Source organism: Physella acuta, unplaced genomic scaffold, assembly GCF_028476545.2.
Source record: "Physella acuta isolate Inbredline_101_S28 unplaced genomic scaffold, ASM2847654v3 ptg000674l, whole genome shotgun sequence".
Taxonomy (NCBI): Eukaryota; Metazoa; Mollusca; class Gastropoda; family Physidae; genus Physella; species Physella acuta.
In genome coordinates, this window is record NW_026732193.1 from 643804 (window position 1) to 656140 (window position 12337).

The window sequence follows — 12337 nt, forward strand, 5'->3', positions numbered from 1 at the left end:
TTTTAAATTTCTAAAGGCAGCAACATTTTGATGGTGGATGAGTCCAACGTGAAACTGACTGACTTTGGCCTCTCAACCATCTTCATTGAGGAGGAAGGTGTTGAGGCAGAAAGGGGCACAACTCGATACATGGCCCCAGAGATGATTGACTGCCCCGATGGTAAAATTTTTAAGAACGCCACAAGTTTGGATATATGGTATATATGCATACAATTTTATATTTCCTTCTTGCTATTTGAACTGGTAATATTGACGTATGTCAACCATGCTTTAATTTACCGAGTTCAAGATACAAATCGTTTGGTATGAAAGGGAGCTTTACTTTTATGCGTTTATCACTTTAAAAAAAGATGATTTAAATAGTAAGTTTATTTTGTATATAATTAAATGTATTAACATATCAATTTTTTAGAGAATTACAATAGTTACTAAAGTAGCACATTTAATTTACATAACCAAGCTGACTGTAGCACATTACCAGGAACTATGAACTTATGATTGTAAGGAACCACATTCATAATGTCTGCTAATAACGTTTTATCACCAGGAGTGTTGGTTGTACTGTTGTGGAAATGTTGGAACCACATTCATAATGTCTTCTAATAACTTTTTATCACCAGGAGTGTTGGTTGTACTGTTGTGGAAATGTTGGAACCACATTCATAATGTCTTCTAATAACTTTTTATCACCAGGAGTGTTGGTGGTACTGTTGTGGAAATGTTGGAACCACATTCATAATGTCTTCTAATAACTTTTTATCACCAGGAGTGTTGGTTGTACTGTTGTGGAAATGTTGGAACCACATTCATAATGACCGCTAATAACTTTCTTTCACCAGGAGTGTTGGTTGTACTGTTGTGGAAATGTTGGAACCACATTCATAATGACCGCTAATAACTTTTTATCACCAGGAGTGTTGGTTGTACTGTTGTGGAAATGTTGGAACCACATTCATAATGACCGCTAATAACTTTCTTTCACCAGGAGTGTTGGTTGTACTGTTGTGGAAATGTTGGAACCACATTCATAATGACCGCTAATAACTTTTTATCACCAGGAGTGTTGGTTGTACTGTTGTGGAGATGTTGACCGGATCCCCACCAAACGCGACAACAACATCAGCCAAAGTTTTATTTAAAATGGCAACGCTGCAAAAACCTAAATACGAGTTACCAGCAACGACTTCGATGCTCCTGATAGAGTTTTTAGAAAAGACGTTTACAGTTGAACCAGCTAATAGGCCATCAGCCGAAAGTTTATTGACGGATATTTGTCAATGGAGTTTAACGGATAGATAATTGTAAATATTAGACAACCGAACATAAACATTTTCAAACATACATTTCGCACATAGCAAACACACATATTAATGTATCAAAGCAGCATATAGGCCTATATTTGCTAATAGCTTATTAGAAACATTTACTTTCTTCACGTGATTCAGTTTATATAAATAAAATTGAAAATAAATTTTTACTCATCACGTTTTAAAACTAAAATTTTACTTCTTTTTTGCTTTCTAAAAGTTTTGTTTGCATACTTTAAATACATAACTACATTTAAATGCTACATTAACGCAACTAATAGAGAAATGTGTGGCGATAATTAAAATATTTATAGAAGTCAGATGTTTCAACCAAAGTTGCTTTGTAACGGAAGAAACGTTTTACTGACTACTAACTATTTGATTTCATTTTAAACGACCGTGTATTAATTTTGTGTAATTGGATCGAGGAGGTGGGACAAGGCTTGCCAAACCTTAGTGAAACAATCAAAGCTAAGACAAGCTAACCTAAATACCGACAAAAAAATAGAATAGAGGTACTTCAATAAATAGACAGCTTTATCCCTATTAAGGAACTAGAAAAACAACGAACTAGGGGGATAAATGCACTAAGAACCCAAAATGAAATAGTTCAACTACAATAAAACAACACAATCAGGACACAGCCAATAACATATATGTTTAAATTCTAATTGGCTAAAAGAGAGTCAAAATAAAACTTACAATTTAAAATGAACATGTCGCTGAAGGAGATAGCATTTTTGTGACACGTCCATGACCATCAGAAGATAAAAATGTAGTAAGTAATGAAACTTCTAGCTTGAAGCGAACTAATGTACTCTATGGCTTCTAGAGAACATGATGTCTAAAATGTTCAGGATGACAAAACAACTGATCGTAACAAATTAAAATATTTACAAACAGAAAAATGTGTCACACTTACGTTCGTTTCGAGAATTCACATGTCATGTCACAGTAACTTTAGCAGCCAAGGTCAGAAACTTTCGGTAAAAATACATTCTACACTTAGGTAGACTCAAAACCGTCGTGAGTAAAAAGGCTCTCTACTCTCATTTTCACGACTAGTATAAACATTTGACCAAAGGAAAAATCACAGCAACAGAGTAAGGGGGGGGGGGGGGAATTCACATCAGCATAGCACACATCTCAACCACCCTAAAATTGACTGTGAACCGTAAACATTAAAAAACTGTAACTTAAAACTCTTACTTCTGAAAACATAACGCAAATGTGATACCAGCTAACATTTGTATCCTCTAAAAATATGAGGAATTAACCACCACTGAAGCTAAAAAAATGAAGCATTTACAAGTTTTTTCCAAGTAAGATACTCAACGCGTTCAGCTGTAAATTATCGTAGGAATGTAGCACTTAACATTTAGAATGAAACAAAGTCAATAATAAAAACAAGCACATAATACAAATGAATGCAAAATAACGTAACTTTATCCACGCAAAACACAGCATTCAGATGAGTCTTGTCTGAAAATACATTTCCTTCAAAAAAGAGATCCGAATTTAGATAAACATTAGCTTCTTTAATGAAATTCGAAAACTCAATTTAGGATAATTTACATTATTTTTTTGTTTCTTTAAAAACCTCATTTTAACATTTTTATTCAGACAGAAACGTGCAAATGTCAACCATCAATTGGCAAATCGAGAACCACTTGTTCCACCTTCAAATTCAATACCATTCGGTATGTTGTGGTAGGATAGTTATAGAGTCAAACCTATATCTTTACAATAGGCATCGCACGATCATTTGTTATCACCTTTCCTCATAAACACTGATATGTGCAGAGGCGTAGCGACCCTTCCCGGCGCCCGGGGACAAACTTTCGATTTGCACCCCCACTCGAACTTTTCATTTGCACCCCCCCTCAAACTTTCAATTTGGCGCCCCCCCCCCCCCCCCTAAGGTCGGCGCCCGGGGACATGTGTCCCCCCCCCCTCGCTACGGCTCTGGATGTGTGTAATCCCAGCTTTGTGAATTATTACGACGTATGTGTCATACATACGTCGTTTGGCATATTCAACTTTCAGGGAACAGCATCCTGCATAAATGTCTACCCCATTTAAATGGTGTTTTGCTTGCTTTGCAGATTCAACATTGTCGAACTCCACCATAGCCTGAACTTCTTTTTTCTTGAGTATAATAATTTTTTGAATTTGACCATAATAGGAACTAATTGCGTGCATAACATCGACAGTGATAGGATACTTTGGGTTGAGAATCGTGAAGAGCAATATACGACTGGGACGGCGATCATTTTCTTCTTGGGCTGGTCTCTCGTGCTCTTTTCTTGAGAAATTAAAGAATGCTGGCTTTCCCGCAACATTAATCGAGTTTCTCTGCCTGCAATATTCCACACAATGTTTTGCTTGATTAAAATCCTCAAACTCAACTATAGCTTGGTTTTTTTTACTTGGTATCCTAAAAATTGTGTTGACTTTTCCAAAACGCCGTACTGCTTTAGTTAAGTCTGCTTCAGAAGCATATTTCGGTAAACCGGTCACATGTACGCATTTTGAAACAGGAGGTTCAAATCGGTCTTCAAAATCCTTACATTCATCGTCTGTAGTTAAAGACAATGCAGACTGTGAGCGCTCGTCCGGGTCATTCTGGCAGACGACAGATAAAAGAAAAAGTCTTAAAGTCATGATTAGTTTGTATTCCTTATAATCCTTGTAACTAGAGCTTTATGGGCTTAATAAGCGTGTTACGAATTAAGGAATGTAAAGGAAAATAAAGGAATACGTGAATGTATTCACTATTTTATACTTTCTAAAATTGTATTTAATTTATTAAGTGAAATGGTAGTTCCACGAATGCTCTCAAATTAGCGGCGTAGCGAAACGGGTGTCTAAGGACGCGGATGCACCCTGCGGCCATTTTCACCTCAGTTGTGCTTTTATTGGGAAGTTCATTCGATCAAAAGTGCAAGACAAAATGTCCAAATGTAAATATTAACGCAGACATGTATGTATTTTAAGACAAATTAAAGAGTATTACATATTACTACTTAAATTTTATTTAATACCTAATTCTTTTTTAATCTAACCATGGAAGAAAAACTTGAAATAACCATTATCAACATACCTAAGTAAACAAATGACTACTTTAATTTTTTAAATCGGAAACCATTTCAGTAAAATAAATTAAGCTGTTTCAAATGTATGTACACCAGTTCATGATTTACTTTAGCCTACCCATGCAAGAACTCGACAATAGCTTTTGAGGCCAAATTATTTTACTGTAATAATACAAATTAAATCATTACCACAAAAGTATGATATAACTCATTCCGTGAAAATATTACTATAAGGGTCTAGACCATACCTGTTTATAATACTTTCTATTATATGTGCTAGTGTGTCTTTTCATGCGCATATTATACTCTTCCGATTTTGATCTTTTAAAATGTTTATTTAGCTTTTTCATGATAAGATCAGCTCATTTTTAATCAAGATTGCTTAATTTTTTTTTAATCTAAAATATAAAGAAAGTAATGAAAAAACTCAATTTAATTAAAACTTAAAATTTTACCTCTTTTAGTTGTTGATCTTGCGTTGAAATATTTTGATTAAAAATTTGAATCAAATTATCAACTGATGTTAATCTTTGTTGTAGAAGTTTGCATACCACACCAATCTATAAAAAAATAGTAAAAGTCATGTAAGATAGTAGCAATAACAAAACATCAGCAGTTGAAATATTTTTAAGCAAACGTAAAGCTGACCTTTGAATTTAACTGTGCAATTTGATTTGCTGTATCAGCCCTATATGACGTCTCGAGATCTTTAACACCAAATACAAATTCTGAATGACGTTTCATTTCTTCGGTTGTATGTCGAGTTTTTTCTGCTTGAGCTTGAATATCTTCTGTTATTTTGATTAATTTCTTTTCATATTGTTCAATATCTAAAGACAGATTTTCAAGTGTTTGGTTGGAACACGTTTCTTTTTCTTTTAACATTTTTATTTCTTTAATGAGATCATTGCTTTTGTTTTCTTGTTCATTTATCTCTTTTCTAAAATTTTTAAAATTTTGTTTTTGTTTCTTTGTTAACTTTTTAATTTTTATCCCCATATCAGTCTGTTCTTTTACCATCATTTCTTTTAATTGTTTTATTTCCGAAATGTTCACTGATAGCATTTGTTTGCTGTCGTGAAGTAATGAAATCGATGCTTCAACGTTTTCTATTCGTGATGCTAAATCTTGTTCACATTCAGCTGTAAAACAATTTAAATTATATCATTAAGTATGTAAGTATTTCTCATTGTAGTGTAATTCAGGTTTTTTTTGACAAAATAATTGTTTTAAAATGTCATTACATGGTTAACCTTTGTTACATTCGTTCTTATGGTTAATTACTAAAATGTGTAACGACTTACTAGATTGTAATGCCTTAACTTTATGATCTTTCAATGTAGATTTCAAACAGAAACCTTCTGCTGATGTCGATTCGGTAGTGGAGTGGTCTCAAGAATAAATATATATATATTTATTTTAGTTAGCAGCGACAATGGAGAATACTTACTATTAAACAAGTTACTCAAACATTATATAATATACACTATTTCTAAGTTGTTTATTCTATACTGCATATGATTTGTGAAACAATTTTTAATATTGTATTTTATAGGTATATTTAACGTAATAAGTGTCCACTCAAGTATGCAATTAACCTGCAAGCATGTGTATATGTTCAAGCAATGTGGCATTGGCTGAAGTTATCATAGCCACAGTTTCTTTAAATGTCATGTTTGATTCTTCAGGGCTGTTCATCCATTCTATGGTTTTTAACTTCACCTTCATAAAATATAAATAATAGTTTCTAGGCTACCCGTTATCCATGGATAACTGTGGGTTTCGGGGGTCATCCATAAATGACGTTACGTTTGTTTGACGATTTTGTCTTTCCCCTTCCCTTTCTACTATCACACATCGTCACAAAATCCAGACCCCCCACATTACAAAAGACGTCACACCTCAGACAATACGGTTTTGTCTTATAAAAACACCAATTTTGGCTGGGCATAGATCTGACCGCACTACCTCTTTATATGCTGAGGTCACAAAAACAGGTCAACTTTACTTCACCTGCCCAGTGGTGCTTCCATGGTAGCCGCCATGTTTGTTGTAAAAAAACTAAATGAATCATGGGGCATCACTATAAAAAAGTAATTGTTCTGAATTTTTATAATTAAAGTGGTGTTTCTACAAAAGAATATATCAATAAATTAATTAACGTCTTCAAAAGAATTTCTGATTAACAGTTTGGTAAAAAAAAAGAACATTATTCTCTACATAAATACGTATTTCACAGTTCTTCACTTAGTGCAGATGCTCTCATGTAACCAAACAGACAGACAAATAAAAATAAATATACTAACTTTGTAAACAAAGATGAATTTTAGTATTATATACATTTATAGATAGAAAGATTATTACATTAATTTTTTTATTGAAATCCATGAATACTGTAACAATGTTACTTATTATATTAAAACTATCGTAAAAGTTTTGTGGTTTGCTTCTAGCCTCTGCATTGGTAAGTATTGATTGTCTGTTGAATACATTAAAACATTTTTACATACCTGATTTGAAAACACATCTAAGTTATTGCGTAAATAAGCATGCATCTCATCCAGATTGTCCACTAGTTGGTTCAAATGTTTCTTTACACGATTGTATTCTGTCATCTGAATAAATTGTGCAGGTCAACATGTAAAGACAGAATCAGAAGCTTGGTCTTGTTTTAGGGTTTTAGAATTAATGTTAGGTTTGGATTTTTATGTTAGTTATTAAATTGATACATATATGATTTAGTTATCTAAAATAACCTCACTGATTTATTAGATTATAATATTTTATATTAATTAGCATATAATTCTATTTAATGAGCTTAATTATTTTACTGTGACGAATCACACATAGATAGTGGGAGAAGGATCATATATTAGAATAACAAAAATATTGCTGAATATGTAAATTTTACAAGACAAGAATCAAACACCGTAACAACCTAAATTATTATTATAGCACTCTCCAACTTGAAAATCTGTCAAAACCTTTTGTCTCATTTCCATTTCAGGCAAAAGTATTTAAAAGGTGTCAGAAGTTAAACTGCCGTTTTTAGCTTTTGATGAAAAAAGATTTGTACCACTTATTCTTGTTAAAGTTTCTTTGTTAATATTCCAAGTTTTTACAGAATGTAAATACAGCATAAAATCATGGCGAGTTAGTTTAATGTCAGACAGGTGTGGGCGGGGGGGGGGGGGGGGATATTTTTCGGAAAAACAAATGTTAAAAAAATGTTTATTTGTTTAAGCAAAGCCATTTTAGCTCTAGCCTAAAAAGTGAAGCAATAATTTCGTATATCTAAGAAAAAGTGTCCTTTGTTATTTCATAATTTTTCATTTACTGAGAATCTCAAACTTTTGCCATGTGAGAAATGGCTGAAAATCATTGTATAACTTTTTATTCATTTCTTTCCTTGTCATATATTATTTTTCCGTATTGAATAATTTAAATAAACATTCTGGTTATTATTAAGAATTGTAAGCTTCAAATTACAAACCTTTTGCAATCTATTAACTCATTGTAAATAAATAAAAAATAGATTTTAAAAATCTAAAGAGACGAAAATCAATAATGGAAAAAATAACAAGCCAGCAAACGTTCAACTAGCCGGCTTTATAGATTGACTTAATTTAACGTTTTTCGTCGATCATTAATTTGGTTGCTAAACGTTTTGAAACAATAACCATTAAATAGACCTATATCACAAATGTTGAGTCTAACTATCTCACTAAGTCTATCTAATTGAGAAATAGAGATATGTTTTAATGTAAATCATCTTTGGAATGTTAAACACCGTGAAGATGTGTTAGGATTCATTAAAAAGAGAAACACCGTCTAATATAAGGTCGGAATTTCCTGATGTTATTTTACATTACCTTCCAAGTATCCGGAGTAGATACTCTTTCGCCAATTCGATTGCCTCAAACATAATCTGAAAATGTACTAAGTATTCTTATTGTATTAAAGTTATATTATAACCTATATGTAGTTTAAGAAAAATATATCACATTTATTATTTACAAAATAGTAACAAATCAATGTATCTAAATGTGAAATTGACGAGTTAGGGTTAGGGTTATTTCGCAGGGGGAAAAGGCGTAAACCATGAGTGTATAATACAGCAGAGATTTATTAAGGAAGCATTGATTAATTTTTAAAAAGTTAATTAAACATCTAATTAAACCACTGTGCATTGTCATCGAGCCTTCATCTATTTGACATCTATGAACGGCATAAGTCTGATAGAAGTGTTTATTTATACGAAAACGTAAATAGCGTAAAGTACTACTTCCGGTCAGGATCAAGAGAATAAAATAGATACATATGTATAAAATGTCGTCCATACATCTCAAATTTACTCAAATTATCGGTGTGTTAGAACAAAATTGAAGTTAATCCAAGTATAATTTTTATAATTATATAATAAATTTCATCTACCTAAATGAAACGGTATTAAAAAGACCACAAAAAACTCAAGATTATCAGATTTCATGGATATAAAGACGTTTTATAAATATTGTTCTTGCTATAAAGTTGATGTTGTTAAATAATGCAAATAAGTTTAAAAAGCTCAATAACTAAAATGCATATTAATGTTACATAATAAAAAATTATTCTGATACAGATGTCTGAACACTCACAGAGACAATTAAAAAACCAAATTGAGCAACTAGACGAATGTTGTGTTTTTTTTAAACAAAGGGTTCGGCGATTTTGTTGAGCAGGTAATTTAAACAAAAAAAACTATAACCAACATCACAATAATAACAGGCACACTTGCACATTCTAAAGATGAAATTGTTTTTTTATATTTGTTACGTAAAAAACACTTGAAAGAGTTGCTTAAAGAAATAAATTGAAACGGTTCTAAAAGCACTAAAATAAGTGTAAATAACAACATCTGATTTGCAGGTGAAACAAAGAGCTATGGGTTGTTTAGACTGCAATATAACATATAAAGCGGATATGGTGTTGGTGACACAAGCTCACAGTACTTTGCTAGAACATATGGATATATTAACTGGTACAGTCAGCACTTTATAAATATGTTAAATATACGTTGTAAAAAAAAGTTATTCCATTTTTATTTTTATTTTAAACTGTATGTACAGTTTTAGAATCCAATCTAGTTATGTTAAATTATTATTAGTAGTATATAAATATTTATATGCACAATAACAAGAAAATAATCTAAGGTATTTTAATGATGCTTTTCAATCAATGTGTAAACATTTTACAGAATCCAAAAAGTTGTACCATGACAATGTGGTGACAGGAGAAAAGACAACCTCAGAAACTATTGAGTTTGGAGCTAAAGCTTCAAATTCTGGTAGGAATTTCAGAATTCTCATTATTAAATATTTAATTAAAAAGTATTGTACACTTAATATGAAGCTCATAATGTATCGTCATAGTATTACTCGTCTAATGCAAACTTATAATCTAATATTATTTTTATCAATACACTTAATTCTATATTTGATTTTAAAAATTAAAACTATCATCTTATTTTTATTATTTTAATGTTATGGAGTTGGTTGGTTATCGTTGGATGATGGTACGGATAAGTTACTACATTTAACCAAATATAACTTTTTGCTTATTCACCATCTAATAGACTATATTGCTAAATACATGAAAAGGGATTGCATTAAGGAGCACTGTTCTCTAAGCCCTTCCATTAACCGATAATTAAATGCAAATAATTAATTTAACTTTCTTCTTAATTTTAACACTTAATCCATACTAGCTAGCACAACAACAAAAACATAGAAATGTAAAAAAAAAAAAAAGATTTGTTTGAGAAATCTAAATTTTTCATCAGATTTGAAATTTTTATGTTGCGAGCAAAGTTATAGATGTTCGAAAAGGTGTTCTTTTTCACACCTATACCTGGTTTTCATGGTAACCAGAACTGCTAGAGGTGACTTTGTACCAATTTTTTAACATTTGGATTAACTAAACACTTTGACACATGTTAATTTTAAAAAAATTGATCTGTGTTTTGCCTAAATCAGTTTCAGAATTTTGTTTTTTAAATTTAAGTTAAAAATAGAATCATATTACAAAGTGTTATTTTTTAAATCATTTAATTTAGATTTAATCAGCCGACTCAAAAACATCGAGACCACAATTTCTGAACTTCAAATCACAGATAAAAAGATTGATGATAATATTTCAGAACTTACAGAATGGAGAGAAAGATCAAAATTAAGACAAAATGATGAAAATTTAAAAATCGAAAAACAAAACCAGACATTTGAAAACATGAAAAAGCAGCTAAATGAACAAGAAAACACAATAAAGGAACTGAATAAAAAAATTAAAAGTTTTGAGGAAAAAGAACCAGGTGCAAAGAAAGCACTAGAGAATATGTATCTAGAAATAAGAGAACATGAAATGAACTTACGAGACTTAAATGAAAATATGCAAGTTCTAACAGATAAGGCCGATATGTTAACACAAGAAATCAAAAGTAGGTCTGATTTTCAAGAACACAAGAGTACAGAGAGTGCAATTTCTAAGGTAGTGAACTTGTTTTTATTTTAAATTAAGTGTTCAAAATTATATTAATAAAGGTACATTTTCAAAGAAAGTTTTTTCTCATATTGGTGCAAGCTCCAACTAAAGAGAACGGTACTTATAAAAGAGATAAATATAATCCTCAGTTACTATAAGATTTATAAGTGAAAGACAAAGCCCACTAAATAAATTTTTAAGCATACTGCACCATTTAAAATGTATACTAGATTTTGGCAAAGTACATATTAAAAACAGCATTAATTTTAAGCAAAATTAAATTACAATTTAATATTATTGCTGAATATTTTCTTGTTTGGTACAAAGATTACATATTATAATATATACGTAAACTCGCACAGCAAACGTCTCCAGCCGCCAGAGCGATAAGACTGTACAACCAGTACAAAGAGAGATCATATAACAAAGGTACAATAAAACTACTTTTAAAATGTGGACCGCAATTCCGAACAAATTTTATTAGCCCATTTGTCTAATGGTAACATATAAACGTATTAACTGTATGACTCATTATTTTAATACATTGTATAAGAGGCTAAATATAGCGCCATAAAATCTAGTTAATTCGCTACCAAGCTACTTAATAAATCAATTGTTTATAAGTGGTCTAGCGGTAGAGAGCTGGACTGCTAACCCGTAAGTCTCGAGTTCGAATCCGGGTTCAAGTCAGTAGACCGTCCCTGAGTCCACCCAACTCGGATGGGTACCTAACTCACGTTAGGGAGAGTAAAGGCGGCTGGGCATAGTGCTGACCACACTATCTCTTCATATGCCGAGGTCACAGAAACAAGTGAACTCTACTTCACTTGCCCCATAGACCGTCAGGTTTGAAAAGGGAACTTTACTTTTTACTTTATAACAAATCGCTTCTTTGAGTAAAGTATCAAAATAACTTATATAGGGGTCATCCATAAACAACGTCACATTCGTAATTTTGTGACGGTGTGTGATGAGGGGTAGGGGATTTCAAATGGTGTGACGTCACACTTTTTCATTATAAAAAAAAACAATGTTAGAAAACGAGTTTAAGCCGCTATTTCGCGTTTTAGAAAACTTTTTTAATCAATTGTAATAGGAATTGATTAAATACTGTAAAATGACAGAGTTCAGACTAGAATTTAAATATCAAGAAAAATTAAACTGAGGAGAAGGTGTAGGCTGAGGTGTGACGTCTTTTTAGGGGGGGGGGGGGGTCTGGCTTTTTTGTGACGATGTGTGACGGAGGGGACGGGGGAGATAAAAATCGTCAAAAAAATTCTTTAAAAAATGGGGAAAGTAACCTATCTAGGAGACACAACACCAAAATCAAATAATCATAATTTGTTTTAGGTTAGACAAATGCTTTTGAAGCAAATCCAGGAAGAAAGGAAGGCTAACATAGGAAACAAAGTCATATGA

The 12337-nt window shown here is 31.8% G+C and overlaps 2 protein-coding genes across 2 annotated transcripts; one reads left to right on the forward strand and one right to left on the reverse strand.

Annotated features, from left to right (window-relative positions):
• Positions 1-1974: 1974 nt before the first annotated feature.
• LOC131949107 (heterogeneous nuclear ribonucleoprotein L-like) lies at positions 1975-5287 on the reverse strand. Its single transcript, XM_059310868.1, has 4 exons — positions 5051-5287; positions 4858-4962; positions 3329-3932; positions 1975-1982 (listed from the first exon to the last, which is right to left on the reverse strand). The coding sequence occupies exons 1-4, from the start codon at positions 5285-5287 to the stop codon at positions 1975-1977; spliced, it is 954 nt and encodes a 317-aa protein (XP_059166851.1).
• A 3003-nt stretch (positions 5288-8290) lies between these two features.
• Positions 8291-12337, forward strand: LOC131949108 (protein Daple-like). The gene is made up of 5 exons (XM_059310869.1): positions 8291-8338; positions 9311-9422; positions 9639-9728; positions 10497-10924; positions 12269-12337. The coding sequence occupies exons 2-5, from the start codon at positions 9326-9328 to the stop codon at positions 12335-12337; spliced, it is 684 nt and encodes a 227-aa protein (XP_059166852.1). The 5' UTR covers positions 8291-8338; positions 9311-9325.